At 37.9% G+C, this 19,495-nt stretch overlaps 2 protein-coding genes across 3 annotated transcripts; one reads left to right on the top strand and one right to left on the bottom strand.

Moving 5' to 3' along the window:
* Window positions 1-274: 274 nt before the first annotated feature.
* pde6b (phosphodiesterase 6B, cGMP-specific, rod, beta) lies at window positions 275-16,549 on the bottom strand. 2 transcript variants are annotated; one of them, XM_036587547.1, is made up of 22 exons: window positions 9,437-11,767; window positions 7,714-7,866; window positions 6,889-6,978; window positions 6,650-6,790; window positions 6,150-6,224; window positions 5,994-6,058; window positions 5,515-5,581; window positions 5,373-5,420; window positions 5,088-5,237; window positions 4,773-4,916; window positions 4,621-4,686; window positions 4,244-4,390; window positions 4,009-4,116; window positions 3,753-3,862; window positions 3,525-3,612; window positions 3,312-3,412; window positions 3,104-3,211; window positions 2,902-2,965; window positions 2,735-2,809; window positions 2,496-2,579; window positions 2,210-2,366; window positions 275-2,108 (listed from the first exon to the last, which is right to left on the bottom strand). In XM_036587547.1, exons 1-22 carry the CDS (start codon window positions 9,905-9,907, stop codon window positions 2,050-2,052), a joined length of 2,571 nt encoding a protein of 856 aa, XP_036443440.1. In that variant the 5' UTR covers window positions 9,908-11,767; the 3' UTR covers window positions 275-2,049. The 2 variants fall into 2 exon arrangements, with proteins under 2 accessions (XP_036443440.1, XP_036443441.1); XM_036587548.1 differs by lacking the exon at window positions 9,437-11,767 and adding an exon at window positions 16,482-16,549 and having other exon boundaries at window positions 276-2,108.
* rbp4l (retinol binding protein 4, like) lies at window positions 16,211-18,025 on the top strand. The gene is made up of 6 exons (XM_036587551.1): window positions 16,211-16,282; window positions 16,508-16,625; window positions 16,771-16,907; window positions 17,063-17,175; window positions 17,285-17,497; window positions 17,841-18,025. Exons 2-6 carry the CDS (start codon window positions 16,509-16,511, stop codon window positions 17,849-17,851), a joined length of 591 nt encoding a protein of 196 aa, XP_036443444.1. The 5' UTR covers window positions 16,211-16,282; window position 16,508; the 3' UTR covers window positions 17,852-18,025.
* The last annotated feature ends 1,470 nt before the right edge of the window (window positions 18,026-19,495 follow it).

Raw genomic sequence — 19,495 nt, 5'->3', positions numbered from 1 at the left:
AACCTTAGCAGGTTACAGGCAGGCAAGCACTGAGCTAGAGGGGTGGAAACTGCTGATAGTTTGTATAAGATAAGAGGCTTTACTAAGGAGTGAGTCACTGCTCATAAACGGCTGTGAGATGACAAGCTAATTAAAGGGCTAGTGGAAATAGAACATCAAAAATAGTGCCATGAATTTATGGCTTGGATTAAATCTTAAATCCATACATTTACTCTCACTGACCATTAACCAAACATAATTCCAAAAAAAAGAAGTTCATAAAAATACGTACTTTAATTCTTTTTTGTGGAGAGCATACAGAAACAGCTTTACAGGATGATTTATCAAACGTTGGAGTGGGGCAGTATCTTAAAAGCAATACAATGACAAATTAATCACATTAAAGTTAAGACCAGTTCTACACTGTCTTGTTTTATTTATGACAAGTTGGCTTGATTTCCCTTTAGGCAACTAGTGTTGCATATGCGCAATCAAAGCAGCAAACTTTAAATAGCAAAAATAACTGCCATAATTCAGGTGCTTTACAGTATAATCCAGTGACATGCTCTCATTCTAAAGTCTGTCTCACCTACATGTTTATGTACAGAATGAAGACATTGCTGTCTTGATTTTCTGAGACTGTCTCATAGACAGGTAATGGAAGAAAGACACTTCCTTCCTCCATGAAGATCACACAAAATAGGAGACATCATACCCCTGTCTGAATACTCTTGCTGTATCATTACAGATAGCTGTAACATCCATAGGTTTTGTGTCATCAGAGGTTAGCTGAGAATTCATTAGATGTATGGTTTCAAGGCCACTGGCATCAGTATTTCCTCCAGTTTCATGTCTTGTAAGGGGAACCATCAAGTACTAGTGTTTTCTTCAGCAAAGCAGAAGAATACTAGCACCTGATATAAATAATGATGGAAATAAATGTTCAAATTGCAGGTCTCTCAAGTGGTCAAAATAGAACATAAGTGCAACATTGAATCTGATACTACTGATGCTTTTCTCTTCGTACATACTGATCTCCAAGCAAACAAAGCACATATTACATGTCCGTCCATTAGCCATTACCCATTTTCTGTTTAATGTTTGGTCACCTCAGGAAGGACAGTGTTCAGTATTATGCATTCTATGACCCAAATATGTTTATGGAACGCATATTAATGCACAAATTTAAAGGAAATTCTCAGGCATATAATAGTAATGCTAATGGGATAATGGGTAATGGGAAGTAATCATAGATACAGCATTAATTTTCCAAATTACACTTATTCTACATCTTAAATTTCAATTATTGACACTCAATTACATTCATACTTTGGATAAATTAAGTGGATCTAGAGACCACGTGACAAACTTGTACAAATAAATGTAACTGTACTTGTACAGTAACTAATTTTCAGTGACTAACAAGAAGTATCACAGTTACCACAGTTGATTTCAAAACTTTAAATTTGTCTCCGAAAAAAATGAAATAACAGGTATATCATCTATCGTTGCATTGTGATGTAGATTAAGTGCAACCCTCTTTGTGATATGCACACTCCAAACTGAATTTTCTTTTAAAATATCTTGTAAATAATAGATGTTGCCCAGTGACATCACGAGGTAATTACTCAACAAAACCAAGCCAAAACATATAAACATGTTAATAGAAAACAATGATACAATTAAGAGCCAAACTTAATTTTTTAAAAGAATTTGATGTCAGGCCCCAGTTGGTCTCAAGCAGAAGGGTCAAGCTGGATTCCCTCCGGGCCACAGCTCAGAAGAGATGAACATTTTCCCTCTTCTAAACTCTGAATTCAGTTCATGAAGGCCTTGTTAATTAGCTGATACGTTGAATCAGTGGTGTTTAATGAGACAGAAAGCTAATCTCTGCAGATCTGTGGCTCAGAAGGAACCCAGTTTGACACCCCTGGTTAAGCCTTATGATAGTATATGATGCATTGAAAACGTGTGGCCCACTTATTCTTTTTCCTGCGTCCTTGTGTTCTGGGGTGAGGTTTTCCCCCTGTGCCTTTAGTGGCTGTTGCCCTTCCAAATGGTCCCTCAGTTTTAGCAGATTGAGCAGGTCTTGGATCCTGATGAACCTCCGCTGGCATTGTTATTAGTAGCTGTAGAAGAAGAATAGAAAATAAGTACCTAACAAAAACGCAGGTCCTATTTATTTAAAAGTGTTTAGTCTTACTGATAAAAAGTAATATATAATTCAAACCATGTTTGGCTGCCGCAGCCTCCTGCCTTGCCTTCGCTTCTTCTTCAGCTGCCTTCAGCTTTGCTTCATATGCCTCCTGCAAGGCCTTCCACTCTTTCCTGTTGTTCAGGATGCCATCAAACATGGGCTGGATGGCTGGGTGGAAACGAGAGAACTCCTGTACAGGAGAAGTTTATGTAATGTCACACTGGCCTTTGGACCTTAAAGATATACCTGCTACACAGAAGCAGAGCATAACACAATTCATGCAGTTTAGTCATAATTAAAGAATACTGCTACACATTACCTTGTAGACAAAAGTGCAGACGAAGTCTATGAAACCACACTGAAGCTTGGGTAATTCTGCTGCTTTGTTCCGATCCATCATGGGCTGAAGATAAAATGTAGGATAAATTAATTAATGATAAATATAGGATAAATGAAAAAACACTGCAAGTTTACTCGAGAATCAGACCTGAGTGTACTGCTTCAACTTAAGCTAACCAACACAGACATAAAAAAACAGCCAAACCTAAAAGTACTTACAATTGGTTGCTGTTCAAGAACTGTCCTCTCTAAGTCACCCTGCTCCCAAAATTCTGCTGCAACAGAGAGGGCCACCTGGGGACAATCAAAGAGTCATGTATATGAGCTCCAAGACTTTGTTATTCTGTATTACTCCACATTAGACAATAAACCCTGTCAGCGCTCACCTTGCTCTGAACTTCCCATGGCTTGGTGATGGCCGACAGATCACAAGCTGTCATCATCATGGCCCTGTTTGTTCGGTGGAATGAGAACAGATCCTTATAAACAAGCCTTTATTACTTTCAATCAGGAATGTGAGACTACTTCACAGTTTGCCAAGTTTGTGTCCTAGAGAGCTTTATGCAACTTTAAATTGTTTACTCTCACATTACAATCTCCTTCCTTGTTGTTTCCAGAGACATAAAATCAACCCATTTCTTCTCATCCTCATACGTCTCTGAGAGATCCACAATTTTCTGGAACATCGTCCTCTTCCTGTTAACAACAGAGAGCGAATTTACATGTAACCACACTATAGGTTCAAGGGCAAATGATACTCTGAAATAATAATACTGGTCAAATAATGATAACTCACTTGAAGTACAAGGCAAGGTCAGTTGCGATAATGGCAATATCAATCAGGTGGAAAACATGCTCTGTCTGTCTTCTGTTGAGGTTTTGGAAAATGTTTAAAGACTGGGGAGAAATGCAAAAGGTCAAGATCAGTCCTTTTGGTTATGTGGTTATGATGGTTTCTCACTTACTTTGATGTGAGAGAGCATTATTTATTTAAGATGCAAACTCTTACCTCATCTGCAAGCAAAAACTTGCCAAATTCTAAATGATGCCTCTCCAGAATGGAGGAGCCATGCAGCTTTGCTAGTGGATTTTGAGATCTGATCACAAAGAAAACAAATACAAAAAGAAATGTTAAATTCTTACAAGATTGCCTGTCTTATATGTACTCTGAGTAACTGCTGCATATAATTAAAATTGTTGTATAAATCAAGTTCTGCAGTGATAGTTATTAACTCACTTCACTTGGTAGAGATTATTGGTGCCTCTGTGATCAATATCGTGCAGGAAACCAGCTGTGATCATGGCCATTACCTCCAAATCTGTGTAGTACCGCTTCAGCTTCCCTGTCTGAGTCCACAAATAACACACTGTAATTGTAGCTTCTATTGCTTCTCTATAGCTTCTCTTGAATTTAGAGTAGATGCAACAAAAGCATTTTTTAAGCAAATTATTACACTGCATTGCATTGGTGATGTAAGAGAAGAGGTTCATACCGTCAGTAGTGTGAACATGGTTTGTCCAACATTGAAGCCATGGCGCCAGTTGTGGTAGGTGATCCGCCTGTAGCCTTTGCTGACTGAGTACATAAATCGTACTAGAACCTAATAGTTAAAATAATCAAAGCATTACTATCTTGAGTTCTTCATTAATTTTCTTTATGAACAGGGATACACTAAGCATATGGTTGCGTAGTGCCATTTGATTCCCCTAACCAGTGTGAACACTGACCTCCTGAGGGATCTGGAATTTCTTGACCACTCCAACTTCGTAGTACATTTGGATCCCACACAACACCAAGTCCATTTCAGTGCAGTCAAAGTCTGAAAACCGGAACTCATAGATCTCAAATTTGGTTGGCCCTGGAAGTTGTTTTTTCTATAGGCAAAGATAATGGATAAAGAAGACAACAGTTTGCTTATAATACATTTTGCTTATAATACTTTAAAAGTGAATGTACTGATGTAAATTGTGGACTTTTCTCTTTTTTTTGCTTTCAACAATGTTAGTGTACTGTTTGAGGGTGCTACCACCTTTACAATGCATATACATATCGAAATAATTAGAATTTTAAATGTAGACTGTGAGGTTTAACAGACTGTACATACCAGGATCTGCCAAAGTTCATCCTCTTCACAGTCTCTTGGTTCTCTCCCATAAACCTCCCTGGTTTTCTAGAATGTTCAAAAAAATAATCAAAGTCTATTTGTCTGCATTATTAGATAGAGAAAATACAACTGATTCAAAGACTTGAACTTACAAGGACATTCTGAATCTCATCATCTCGACACTTGACATGGTACAAGACCATGTCCTGGGCAATATCCTTTCTGTTCTCCAGTTTATTCATCTTATCGTAGGTGTCCGGGTTGAGTGCTGACCAGCCCAGAAACTGGGTCAAAGCCTTTAAAAAATGATCATTTGTTGAATCAAATTCTTATTGTCATGCACATGCTGTTAGTGTTTGATTCTGACTGGTTAATCACCCAGAGACTGATGCTCTAAAAGCACTAGGAGAAAAAAAAACATAGCTTCTAAACTGGGGATTCTGTGTTGGTCAACCAAAAAACAATACCTCCATTAGTTGTTCATCCTGTTCATCAAATGGCTTGCCGTCTTTTCTGTTAAAGAAAGTTGCCACTCCCACTATTTCTTCCTTCTTATTGACGATTGGTAGAGACAGCACATTTTTAATGGTCCAGCCTCTGTCATCAAGAGGTTCAGTCTACATCAGAAGGAGACAAATGCTTGGTATAGATGAAGACTTCTGAACTCATAATGCAACCCTGGAGTTCACATTTTGCTATTTTAGATGTAAAATTTTAAATATAGTTTTTCGGTAGAAACCATGGACTGCTACCTGAAAGGTGAACATTTCCTCTGCTGCTGCATTCATGATATTGCAAATCTTAAACACAATACAGAAAATCATACACAGCGTTACAACGTGACTTTCAGGCCTAATGAATATACTGTAAAAAATGGAAAGGCACAATACTTACAAAACCACTCTCTGCTACATAAGTGGGTAACCCACTGGCCAGTGCCCAGTGGTCTGCAGGTGGATTTCTGTAACAAAAACAAAAATATATCAGCCATATAGATTCCACTGATAAGTTTGTATATTTCTGTCAGAACAAAACCTTGTATTCCATTTCTGTCATTTTTTATTTTTTTTCATTGTCCCTTACATTGTGTGAACATTTCATGATGAACAGACCTGTAGAACTGCTCTAAAATTATTTAAAATAAAATCTTGTTACATTATCTTCCATTCAGAACTAAGAATGTTTTTTCCTTCTCCTGTAAAATTACCGTTTTGAAGAATTTTTGTTCTTACACCAATGATATCATGAAATATATTTATATTCATTTATTTATTATCTGTTTTTTTATTTATTTTAATTTTTGAAGTTGCCTTTAAGTAATTTCGATCCTTATACCAGAATTCAGGAGTGAACAACAAAAGGCAAAAACTTACGGTATGACTTTGATTTCCTCTTTCCCGTGCAAAATGTAGTCAATAACCTTGTAGAAGTTGATTTCCTGTAAGAACAAATAAACAAGTCTTCAGGTCATTTGACAAGCTTAGGTGCAAAGTGAATCATCCAGCTCCAAAAGCTGCTCAGACACGTACCCTCCCATCTGGTGTCACAGGCCCAGAGTACGGTGCCTGCTCTCCCATCAGCACAGGCCAGATGTCAAAAAATTCCTGTACAAGAGCACACAAGAGAAAAGTATTAATCTAGCATAAACTTTGACAAATGTTTTTGGTGAAAGGGCATTTAAACCTTAGAAGTTTAAATTAACGCTGGTGATGACGAAGGCATGTTATAATTTTATATTTATTATTTCATAGGTTCTGTCAAAAGTGTGGATTCTAAGTTTTCACTCAATACCACATTTGTGTTTATAAGTGGGACATATAATTTAAATTTCATGAAAATATATTGCATATACAGTCTTGCCATGTTTATGCAATTGTTGGACATTGAAACAAACAGAAAAAGTGCAGACACAAGCCTATCAATGCAGAACATAAACAGTATGTAAATGTAATTAATTATGTAATGTGTAGGTATGGGTTAACACATGGAAAAGTAGAGTGTGTTTATTCCTCATACTGTCTGAATGTACCTTTTCCTTAGTCATATCCAGCAGGCCCACAGAGTACCGGTCACAGTTGAGGTACGCCCGCACTGTGTACAGAGCTTTGTGAAACTGACGCTCGATGTCTGTGAGCTCTTCAAACACTTTGTTAGCAGACCACAAGAGCAGCTGTTCGCAGAGGAGATCAAAGATTAGAATCTCTTATTTTGGGCAACATTAGGGCTGCTGTACATATGATATCCAAGAGGACACGCTCACATACTCACCTGCCCTTTACGTGTCTCACAGTTATGTAGGTAGCTCAGGTGGTAAATCTTCAAGTTCAAAGTGCCAACTTTCAGATACTTTAAAAAAAGCTGTGAAGAAAAATGAACAGTTTGAACATGGAAAAGACTTTAAATACCATCTATACACATTCAACATGGAATATTTAAACACAAAGATACAGTAATATGTTTGTGCAACATGTGGAGAATGATTTAGTTAATCTAGAAGAATGTTTTTAAGGCATGAATAAACAGCGAGGGAACATTTGGAATGGCCAGAGCATTACTGGACAACACCATATTTATGTGTCTGACCTTTATAACAGATTTCCTTCACAGATATCTTATAAACCTCCAGAGATGTGTAAGCCTTTGCTTGTTGTCCAGCTTAAGAAGGGCAGTAGGGTAATACCCCCCTCCCATAATGCACTGCACCAACACACATAATTCAGTGCAGAGAACTGACAGCAGTCATTTGAAATGTTCTCCAAATGACTGCTAGGCTATAAAAGTTATTTTTTCCTTAGTCAAACATTGCATTTGTGCACTAGCCTACAGCTTTTCTGATATCTGTCTTTAAATGATAATTATGCAGATAATATATAATATGGCAAGCAGCGTCCACTTTAAACAATCTGCTTCCTTTAAACTAAGAACATAGTAGTTCATGCATGGCGAATCAAGAGCACATGGCATACTTCAGCACCACTGAACTGCTGCCCATCAAAGACCTTCTATTAAGGTTTGTTCCAAACAATCAGATACAGCAGATATACGTGACAGAGTGTCGTTTTGGGGGGCATTAAGCGGTGGGTGGTGACTCACATCTTCATCCTCGTCTGTGAAATAGGGTCCAGTAGTCTTATTGACGGCCATGACGACGGCCACCACATCCTTTCCGTTCATGACGGGTGCAGCCAAGATGTTGCGTGTAGTGTACTCTGTCAGTTCGTCAACAAAGGAGCTGAAGTGGCTGTTCTGGAATGATTAACATAAGTTAATCTCACAGCTATTGTAATACTACAGTGACACTAAGGCTTCAAAGTTTGAAAGTTTATTTGTAAATGAATGCAGCAGATCTCATATCTCAACCCTGTGCCCATACGATAGAATACCAAAAAGTCAAAGGTTTGGACGTACCTGATTGAGTGGAGGTTTTTCATCATTTTAAAGATATTTTGATCTAATCTAAAATTTGTGTCTAAGATATAATTAGTGAAGTAGTGAATATTCTTATGTATGATTATTTACATTGCCTTTTTTTTTAACATATATGGCAGTTCTGTGTAAATGTTTTAGGCACCTGAGAAAATTAAAAAGCTATTTAACTGGGCAATAAGCATTAACTGTAGAATAAATACAACTAACATTAATACAGTAAGTAGTGATTTTATGTCCATATGTTTGTTTAACCATTTCCAAACATCTACTCATGGCAGCCCAGCATTATTTGTAGTTATCATCCAATACCTGGTTTGGCTAATCAATACTTCATTACAATAAATCAAGCATGCTGATGGATTTCAACAAATCCATCCAATGGAGGTCTCGAGGAGATAAACTTAACATTTATTCTAATGATATATGGTGTTTTTACAAGGACTTATTGACAGATAAAAGGTTTAAAATAAATTTGCTTAGGCGACCAAGGTTTGTACAGTACTGTATGTCTCCTCTGTAACAGTCAAATAGTAGTTTTCAAAAAGCCAGCTTATGTTACTAGTCTGCATGCTTGTCTGTTCTGTTACATGTCACAGGTGTGTGCACTCACCAAGACAAATTCCTAGTATGTGTAACACACTTGCAGAAATAAAGTGATTCTGATTCTAATATGTGAAACTTCCTCAAGACCTTCAGAAAGCCTGTGCAAAGCTGTCTTCGAGGCAGAAGTTGACTACACTGAAGAATATAATATAGTTTTTATCTCTTCACTATTATTCTAAAATGTGGAAAATAGCAAAGCTTCTATCAGTAGGTGTGTCCAAACTTTTGAGATATAGGCACAGTTTGCTGAGCGGGAGTACTTGGGTTTACTTCTACACAGCAGTCTACCACAAATAATGCTGTAGTAAGAGATGTTTGCTGTGTCCATGATTATACACTGATGCTGAACTACAATTAATAAATGGTTAAATTGTAGTGAGGTTGTTTACCCTGACATGTAATAGGTCTGGAGTTCAGGCCTGTTTGTCTATTTTCAATAATGATGCAGAATGAACAGAGGTAAATAAAAACAAAAAAAGCACAAACAGTCTTTTGAGTGAAAACACAAAAACTTTTCAATTGGACATTCTTGCTGACACCAACAAATGCCACATGTGAAATAATCCCCAGAAATAAATGGATTATGTCAAGAGGATTTACGTATCCTAAAATATGTATGTACTATACTGCATCTGTATATGTAGATCATTGTTGCTTACATGTTTTTACTGAATTGATTAATTTATGAAAGAAGATATTATAAAGCATGTACACCATTGTTGAAATAAAGATCATGAATTGTTTAAAGTAGCTTTTTGCTAAATTATATAAATATATTTCTTACCTCATTAACATCCTTGACATTGATGGGTTTTTTGGTTTGAGCAACATGCCCTACTATACCAATATCAAGAGGAAAGACAATCTCTGAGTCTGGAGGTACCATACATTCTTCCAGATTGGCTGTAGTGTTGACATCGAATAGTCGAGTGGCCAGTTCAGCAATGCCGTTTCTCTGGCGGTACATGAACAAGCTGCAGCGGTCAGCATGAATCAGAGCACTGATTCTCTTCAGGATCTTGAAGATCACTTTCTCCATGTTGACGTTCTCCTGCATGTCTTTGATTAAATCAAAGAACATTTCGCCCTCCTCTACTTGACAAACTTCTTCAAAAGACTTCAAATCCACCTTGGACTCTGGGATTCCCATCACAGAGGCCACAGCTCCAGGTTTGAGTTTTTTAGCGAAGTACTTCTTAGCGAAGTCCGGGTTTCCATCCAGGAATTTCTCCACATCTTCGCTTTTGACACTCATCTTGGGTTTGGGATATTCCGCCCCTGTCCCAGTACTGGCCTGTAATCACCTCAGGAGGTTCAAACAAGGTTTAAGTCTATTGTTGCCTAAAAGAGAGAAATATATTCGCAGCACATGATCCTGAAACTGTCAAGAAAACGAAGGACAGTAGAGTAGGACCCAATCGTGTGGAGAAACACCTGCAGCAGCAGGGGCGACCTGAGTCCAATCCGACTGTCATCAGCAAGGTGTTTCCCTAATAGTGTTGAAGGTGAACCAGGATCTGCTCATGCAAAACTGATCAGGTGATGAGTCGCAAAGCTGGGGTCCACTGCCACGATGTACTACCTTTGTCTTCTTTACTCCTCTTTTCTGCATCAGCAGGAAACAGACATTTTGTTGAAGATCTTTTCAGTTAAAATGTACCACAGATGTGCTGGGCTGAAGATGTGTGTTTGGTTTGTTCCCCTTGTCTCCTCTCCCAGGCCTTTGTGACACAAGCTCTTTATGTTCTTATTAAAAACACACTCCTCATTCCTAAGCCCTATTTAGCCAGGCCACTAGCTGATTATCTCAGCACCCTGGTCCCCTCCTTTACACTCACCAAGAGAGCAGCAAAACTACCCTCCTCTAAGATGAAAAGAAATAATAAACAAATCATTGTACACATTTGTAACATCTTTAAGACTAGTAATTCATACTCACTGTTTTTATGTGATTATATGTCTTTAAAGTAAGTCTATACTGAGGGCATTTTGTACCATATTGATTACTGAATATTAAGTGATGTGGTCCCTAGCAGGTAAATAATAGTGAGCCTAAATAAGAAAATGTCATTAACACATATCTATATAAAGACCCAGTAACCATCTTAAGCAAAAGGTCAGGAGGATTATCACCACATTAATAGCTCAATACCTGTGCATAGTAATCTACAGTGAGGACAAAGCCTTCCAACATGTGTGAGTGAGTGAGTGACTGAGAATGAGATCATTCACTTGACTTTCATACTGGTTGCAAAATGGGCAGCTACAAGTACAAATAATAAAGTATTGCCCATCTTCATATCAGTCTCCTTTATGTACAGTAATATACAATAAAATTCACCAAATCTCTGAAGAAGTGCACCTGCTTGGAATACCAGAACAGCCAAAATACCACCTAGTGGCCAGAAATATTGAATGGAAAATGCATAGGGGGTTTTCTTACCTCTTCAAAAAAAATGGTCAATACAATGAAAAATTCATTTTGAAAATGAAATTGTCAGCTTAACTGAATGGATAGTGAATATTAAGGCACACAGAACTTTCATATACCTATAAATACATACAGATGTCTGAATGCTGTCCTGTTGCTCAGACAAGTGCAATGTTTAAAATGCCCAGAGGGGGGCAGCAGAACACAGTTTGCGATGTCCCACTGACTCTGGGTCCAAATGAGACATTGATTTAATGCGCATAATAGTATTGCAATGACAAGCGATCTAATGAACAACAGCACAGTATGAGTAGTGTCCCTACAAGGAAGATGCCAGACTGAAGGCATCTCAACCATAAGGCTAAATAAAGCTGCCATGCTCTTTCATATTTTTTGATACTGAGGAAAAGTGGAGATATAAAGGCATTCTGTCTCTCAGACCTCAGTTGTTTGAGACATTAAGCACAAGAGAGTGTAGGGTGTCTATTTACATCTCACTGTCCAAAAAGACAGAACAAGACCATCCTTTCGTTCATTCAATTTTCTAGTCAAGAACATTTATTCATTTTTAGTATCAGAAAGGAAACGAAAAGATGTGTTAACAGAAAACTACCTAAACACATCTTAGCTTGCAGATGTCTTTCTCATATGCATCTAAAATGGCTTAAGGAGATAATTCTGATGAGATTAGATATAAGATAATCCAAATGCATGATGAAGGAGAAAGTCAAAGGAAAATAAGTAAAAGATACACAGAAAATTGGGCTCCTAACAAACATGCAAGACCTGGTAGACCACCAAAACTGTCACCATCAGATAGACAGCACTTAAAACTTTCATCTCTGAGAGATGAAAGAAAATTAAGCTCCACTCTTGCTTTAGATCTCAAAAAAATCATCCTTCCACTGTGAGAAGACAACTCAATGCTAAGTGTCTGAAAGGATGTGTAGCTGTCAAGATGCCATTATTGAGAAAAGGAAGACAAAAAACAAGAATATTTGCATTAGAACTCTGAAATAGGACATCTGATATGTGGAGGAAGGTTTTATGGACCAATAAGTCAAAACGTGAGATCTTTCAAAGTAACAGAAAGCAGTTTGTACACTACTGAAACAATGAAAGACTCTGTGAACCATGTCTACAACCATCAGTCGAGCATGATGGAGGATCAGTGCAGTTTGGGTATGTATAACAACATATCGTTGCAGTCAAAAAAATCTCCATTTTTTGTGATTTTTAGTTGTATGCATAATTTGATCCCAGCAGCTGTCGTTTGCATTGTGTGAATATTTTATGATTATTGGACCAATAGAAGTGCTCCTAAATTGTTTTGTAAAAAAAAAACGTTTTTACCTTTTTCTGTAAAGTTACCATTTTGGAAATACTTGTTTTTCTTTGGTCTGCAACGATATAGAGTTTGTGATTTGTTTGTGATTGAAGGCATTAGGAATGCTGATAAATACAAAAAATTCTGATAAATCATACCCTCAAGAAAACCCTTAGAGTAATGTCTGATTAGTAAAAAATAATTCTACACCAAGATAACGACCTTAAACACACTGCTGAGGTCAATCTGCTGGTGTTTTCTGAACAATGGACCGGCCACCAGCCCGGGCCTCAACATTACTGAATGAGTTTCGGATTGCTTGGATTGTGAAAAGAACAAAATGCAAACAAACTTTGGAGGTGTAGACTTTTTCCCTACAAATAAAATAAATGAAATGGTGGTATCTGAATTGTGCACAGTACTTTGTTACAAAAAAAACCATTATGTCATTTCAAAATATTAGATAACTGCAAAAGAACTATTCACATCTACTATACTGTATTAACATAAATGACAAGATGCAGTGCAAGCAGTTCTAGCAAATCACTCACTCCTCACTGAAGCTAAACACACCTAGTCAGATTCCACCTTCTATTGTAAATTGATAACATTTCCTCCACTGTGGGTATCATGGTACATGATGACTAGACTCAAGACTACATTTTTACATATACAAAGGAAAACTAAAAAGAGATTAAAGAGAGACCACTTTGCAGTCTCATTAACAGTAAATATGCTATGCTATGCTATGCTATTCACTCTGTATTACCAAAATGATTTACACTTTTAAACTTAGCAAAGTGAATAAGGCCAAGACTTAGCGAAGATCCCAAGCCTGGTCCAATGCATACGCCTGTGGGAACATGTGCTCAAAGTCCTCGCGGCTGAGCCTGCACTGAGCACTGCAAGCCTGTACAGGCTGGCTGGGGGCCAGGCCTAATCACATGGGGAATGTGGGAGATTAGGCTGCAAGTCCAGGGGAGGAGGCCCACGTGGAGCACAAGCAAAACAGAACAGTTATGGATGCAAAACTGGGGGAACAGGAGGAAATGAGCCTGCCAGGGCTGGAATAAAGGTCCTATGAGGGCACAACTGGTCCAGAAGTTACAGTTAGGAACTCTTGCATACTAAAAATCAGTGTGGTGTAAGTGCACACTGACGTCATGTGTTTAAGTTCCTGCGATAATTTAGGGCAAATACCCAAAGATGAGATTATTTTATGATCAGCCAAAAGATAAGTTGTGTCTAGACTCCATAGAGTGCATGTGGTATGCAATGTGCTCTACTGCACAAGAAAGGCAACTACACTGAGTACATCTTACTAACTTAAGTACATCTGCATCCCAGTATTTCTGTTTACATGTATAAATATAGCAAAAGCTTTGAAGTACAGCAGCCAAAGAAAGAAGAGGGCTTTAAAAAGAACTGTGCTAATCCTTACAAAGCTCATCTGCAAATAGCCAATATCATTGAACTGTGTATCTATGGTCTATGCCAGGAGCTCAGGCTGGCTTTAATGAGAAGAGCAGCAGTGTCTGATACAGTTAAATACTGTAGCTCTGCCGAGCACAAATTCAGCATGTCTCCTCAAGGCAGTTATCACTGGGACGGGTTATCATCATATCCTTGTCTTATTCAGTATGGCATGTAACTCTTAGTATTCTTTCTTCAAGCATATTGACATGAGTACACATTGCCTTTGACACAAGTGACAGGTGCCTGTGGGCCTTTAAGGACACTGATTGGCCATCCAGTCCTAATGCTACTCAGGTGTGTTCACAGAATATTGGTCACTCAGTGTGAGATTACACAGCCGCATGGGAAACAGTCACCTGAGAAGTTCATTGTGGGTCATGTTGCCTAAAAGAAGCAGCTAGAAAAGTCTTGATTCTACATATATGTTTAAATACATATGTGGTGACGCAACATGGTGGCTGTGCAATTTGAAATGCACTCTTAACTCAGCAATGTGAAATGATTCCATTCCATTTAAGAACAGTGACAGGCTTTGTATAGTCATAGTTAAACATGCTATGAACTTTCAGTAGCTCATTCCACCAAGCTCCACAAACGCAAACATAAGACCATGAGGGCTATAATTACTATATCTGCTATTATCTCTGTGTCTGTGACAGCAGCCTTTAAAATAAATAGTTGTTTCTCCAGTCCTGCAGTTCACTTGCATGCTTTTATTTTCTTGCTACATCATTCACCTCAAGAATGACTTGCTCTGATACAGTTCAAGAATTACTTATTCTTCTACTAAAGTAATATGTAAATATGTACAAGACTAACTGATTTATTTGTTTATTGAACTATGTAGAGCTGAAAATTTAGATCTGAATCTAAGTTCAAGCTCTTACATAACATAATATTTATAATCTATGGTCCATAAGACAGTATGGGGAAGGAGGTAAAAGATATTATGTACAGGAAGAGATGAGTTTTAGGTACCACACTGTAATAGTTATCTATTAAACTATTTAGACTATGACAACTATTATTTCAAACTTAGGTGAAGGTGAAATCTTGTTAGAGCTTAAAATTACACAACAGGTTCTCATAACGAGCAAAGCTGGTTCGGTAACTATGGACATCACATCAGGAGCCAATTATAATCGAGAAAACACTAGCACACGCACCTCCACATCGTAACCAACAATCATAGCGTAATCACTGTCCCTTTGCCAAAACAGTAGAGCACTGTTAGGTCTTCAGATAACAAGCAAAGATAAAAGTAAGAGAATCAGCGATTACTGGCTTTGGGTCTACTAAAGGACAGCACAGTCATTTTTGAGCAGACATGTTGCCTCAAAAAGTGACTATAAGGCAAGATGTTAATCAAATAAAATGCTGGATTAGACATTAAGACATGTGACTTGACTTGGCTCAGACTAAAGCAAATTCCAAAAACAAAAATCCTGAGAGAATCATAGGTAAACTTAGACAAGTAAACTCTTTTTACATCACCATTAAAAAAATCTTACCCACAAAGGGCATATGAACTAGACTAATGTTAGACTATAATAGAGTGATTTGTGGTTTTTAATGAGGAATGGCCTTTGTAGTTAATATTTGTCTAGCTCCAAGCTTACAATGCAGAATACCATCCAGATGTTACTGTGTCAGCATATATTTTATTACTCTGCAACTGGGATATATATAACAATGTTACAGCTTTATAGTATGTACAATGGCATCCCTGAACTGCAAAGTAAAAATGTTGGTGAAACTATAGCAACATGATTTATTTTAACCTTTGCTGGAGTGAAGCAGAACTAGAATCCAATTTTAAGCAAAACTTTTCCCTGCATTAAACAGCTTTCTTTGGACATAGGTCTTGTAATTACCCAACGCGCTAAGAAAAAGAAACACATACTAAGAGTAGATGGGGTCATTACTAACAACTAACAACTAACAACTAACTCCCCTGGCCCAGTAACTTATATATGTAATGTATTATGTCAAATAAGCTCAAAATATGCATGGTACATTCTGACCCAGAAATGTTCTCTGACAATAAGGAGATGATCCTGTTTATTTACAGTTGTCACCAGACTTTTGTCATTGGGTTTAACTAATACAACTCCTTGGGTTATATAAAGGCTTAATTGTTTTTACGGCAAGCATGGGAGTGTTCAACCAAGAAGCCAGATTACTCTGAGGATTTCTACAACCGGATTAACCCTAGCTTTAAGCACCTTATTTAATTACAAGAAGTGAAAATAATCAATAAGCCTGTCTGTAGAGTTGGTATAAAGAGGGCCCTGTTCTGTGCAGACTTCAGAGCCTGGTGGAGAACCACAAAGAGAGGTCCTACACCATTGCTTTCTTCTGATCCCTTTAACTCCAAGCAACATCAGAACTACCAGGTAAGATCTAAAAACGTTGTGCTGAATCTCTGAAGCATTAGACTTGGAGCGGACTGTACCACACATTTTTTCTGGTGGACTGCTTTCTAAAGAGGAATTCTCAGGTGGAATCATTCTTAGGAAAATATTTCAGAACCAGCAGTAAATTACAGCAGCATTTGTGGACAGTTATTTGTGGACATGGGAGTGGATAGATCACCTGTGCTCTTTCTCTCTGCCATACAGAATGGAATACTACAAGTTTGCCCTGCTCGTGGTCTTCTTGTCCTATATTGAGCGCTGCTGGTCTTCTTCCTGTGTGGTGGACAGCTTCACAGTCAAGCAGGACTTTGATCCAAAAAAGGTGAGTCTAGAGAATACAGAAGAATGAAGAAAAATGAGTCAAGACCTGGGTGGCACATTATTAGGTGAAACTGTACAGTATAGATATTGCTAATTGCCATGGCTAATATGAATAAGGCCCTCTAACCTGAGCTTTTCATTCACAGTACGCAGGAAAATGGTACGCCCAGCAGAAGAAAGACCCAGAGGGACTCTTCCTCCAGGATAACATTTCTGCAGAATACACTATTGATGAGGATGGCACCATGACTGCTTCCTCCAAGGGACGTGTCACTCTGTTTGGGTGAGTTAAGGCTACAACACTTAAGCAGATATATAAGACAGTATGGAAGGATAACACAGTTTATCAAACATAGTTTATCTTAACAAAGTTTAGATTTAGATTAAAAATTGAACTTAAAAACCTAAAATTGTGCTAACCGTCCTTTCCACATCTAGATTCTGGGTTGTGTGCGCTGATATGGCTGCCCAGTATACTGTGCCTGACCCCACCACCCCTGGAAAGATGTTCATGACCTACCAGGGCCTGGCCAGCTACCTGTCCAGTGGAGGTCAGTTAATATACACACTAACACAGGTCCTTTCATTAAAGTAGCATTCAGCAATCAGATTCCTGTATTCTTAATGATCTATATGACAGCATGGTCTATATTCATACAGGTGACAACTACTGGGTCATTGATACCGACTATGACAACTATGCCATCACCTATGCATGCCGCACCCTAAAAGACGATGGCACCTGTGATGACGGATACGCCCTGGTTTTCTCTCGTAACCCCCGTGGCCTGCCCCCTGCCATCCAGCGCATTGTGCGCCAAAAGCAGGAGGAGATCTGCATGGCTGGCCAGTTCCAGCCTGTGCTACAGTCAGGTGAGACGGCTTTCCTCAACTTTACAGCTAAAGCCAGAGCTAAGCCAAAGCACTTCCTTCATGGGTGCTTTCAGGGCAAGAATGAGTAAATAAAGCAGTATTTATGTAGTACCTTATTTATGCACTATGGTAAAACACACTGGTTCATACACAGCAAAACCCTGGGAATGAAATGACACCTACCATATTAAAGTGTAATAATTGATTTAGCATTTGTATAAAACCATACAGATCTGACATGAAGCCTTTTTAAAACTTGTCTGAATATATGAATTAACAAACTATGTAAACTTCAGGATGTATTATGGGTCACAAACCTTACTTTTCCCCTTTTTGCCTACAGGAGCTTGCTGAACTCTCTGAGAGAGGTTCCTTTATCACGCTGGCATGAAAAGAGACATGGGGAGGCATCTCATAGCAGCATTTTAGAGATTCAGAAAACAAAGCATGTATCAGGGAGAAACTGTTTGCAACTCACTGTCTCAAGGGAAACTTGTGTCTCTGAAAATAAATATTTTTTAAACAAAAGGTCTGTCTGGAAGTGTTTAAAAAGACTAGACACAGGAGTATTAAGCCTTTAGTACAAGTGTTAATACACTCTCTGCCTTTGTGGTGGTAAATGTGCTGAAATATGAGGTTACCGAACTATCGTTAGTGCAACACAGTGGTTTAAGAATAAATAGTATTTACTAGTAATATCTTATTACACAGTTATTGCTGGTAAAATCAAATGTTCATATTAACATCAGGTGCATATTTAAAATATGTTTCCACTGTGAAAAACAGCATGTTTCCACATGCGTTACAGGCCACACTTAAACAAGATTGATACATATGCAAAGAAATTAAGACTATGTTGTGCAACAACATCAGTTCCAGATCTAGATTGCTCAATGTGGCAAAAAGAGAGCATTTTACTATACCATGCAAATATCCTCAAAAAAGTCCACTGTAACTGCCTAGTTGCTTGAGATATCAAATACTTTTGAGAACTTTGGTGACAGACAACAGGATCCAACGTGATCTGTCCAAAACCGATAACAAGATGTAGGTTTATATAGACTGGAAGTGTGTTCCAAAGCTATAAATGAAAGGGTAAAGTAAATTTTAACAATTCAGCAATACATTACGCAAATCATGCTTAATGACATCTCAAGGAGTTTTTCCTTGCCAGTGCCACCCCCAGGAACGCATGGACTGTCACAATAGTTTTATAGTAATCATATTATAAAAAAGTACACATAAAAATACAAGTAAAAAATAACATTGGACAACTATATCTATGAAGAGTGCACCAAAAAAAAATCTTTTGTTTGTGTCTAGCAGCACTTAGGTGGACACTGTAAATGAAGAAAAAAAACTGTGTGGTTTTTGTGGTTAAAGAAAGCACCCTGCCAAAGAGTCATACTTGGGGTTTCATTTGGGATCTTTCCAAATCCTTTAACACTTCTACAGAGACAGAGTCTAGCCAATGGTGCTGTCACTCCTGTCTGAAAAACAGATTGAATCTGGCCTAGAGAGTCAAATTACCTTAATTACTGAAAACAAACAAGAGCAAAATAAAAACAATAAATAATTCTATTGTCAACATTACACAATTCAACAGACTACCAAAATGTGGGCTAATAATTGTAGCGTTTAATTATAAATAGATCAGCATTAACAAAGCAGAAAATAAACTATACCAGGCCACTGACAAAATTCAACAAACTGCAGCTTCACTCTTGATGTTTTTAAAAATTAAGACAATGTTGTTGTTTTTTTATTCTATAGCCAGCACAAATTCTCTCGGCAGCTACCAGTTGATCTTTCCTGCAGACAACAGATTGCCTGTGCAGGACTGATGAGAGCCTTTCCTGGAGAAATCTGTTTTAGGGAAGCCTGGGTTAATGATTTAAGTGGCTTTTAAGGGTCAGTTAGTCTTGGTTGCTAGGGTAAGGGAATAATGTTGAAAAGCCCAGACGAGGAGTCTGACACACTTTTCTGACATACTTTTGT

The sequence above is a fragment of the Colossoma macropomum genome, unplaced genomic scaffold (genome assembly GCF_904425465.1).
Source record: "Colossoma macropomum unplaced genomic scaffold, Colossoma_macropomum, whole genome shotgun sequence".
Taxonomy (NCBI): domain Eukaryota; kingdom Metazoa; phylum Chordata; class Actinopteri; order Characiformes; family Serrasalmidae; genus Colossoma; species Colossoma macropomum.
Note: the sequence above shows the minus strand (reverse complement) of the source record. Positions and strands in the feature narration are given on the sequence as shown.

Coding starts and splice junctions, on each gene's coding strand:
- rbp4l (XM_036587551.1), top strand. CDS start 16,509: ATGGAATACTACAAGTTTGCCCTGCTCGTGGTCTTCTTGTCCTATATT. Junction 16,626..16,770: donor AGGACTTTGATCCAAAAAAG/GTGAGTCTAGAG, acceptor TTTCATTCACAG/TACGCAGGAAAATGGTACGC. Junction 17,176..17,284: donor CAGCTACCTGTCCAGTGGAG/GTCAGTTAATAT, acceptor ATATTCATACAG/GTGACAACTACTGGGTCATT.
- pde6b (XM_036587547.1), bottom strand. CDS start 9,907: ATGAGTGTCAAAAGCGAAGATGTGGAGAAATTCCTGGATGGAAACCCG. Junction 4,687..4,772: donor ATGAGATTCAGAATGTCCTT/GTAAGTTCAAGT, acceptor TGAACATTCTAG/AAAACCAGGGAGGTTTATGG. Junction 2,109..2,209: donor GGCTGCGGCAGCCAAACATG/GTTTGAATTATA, acceptor CTTCTTCTACAG/CTACTAATAACAATGCCAGC.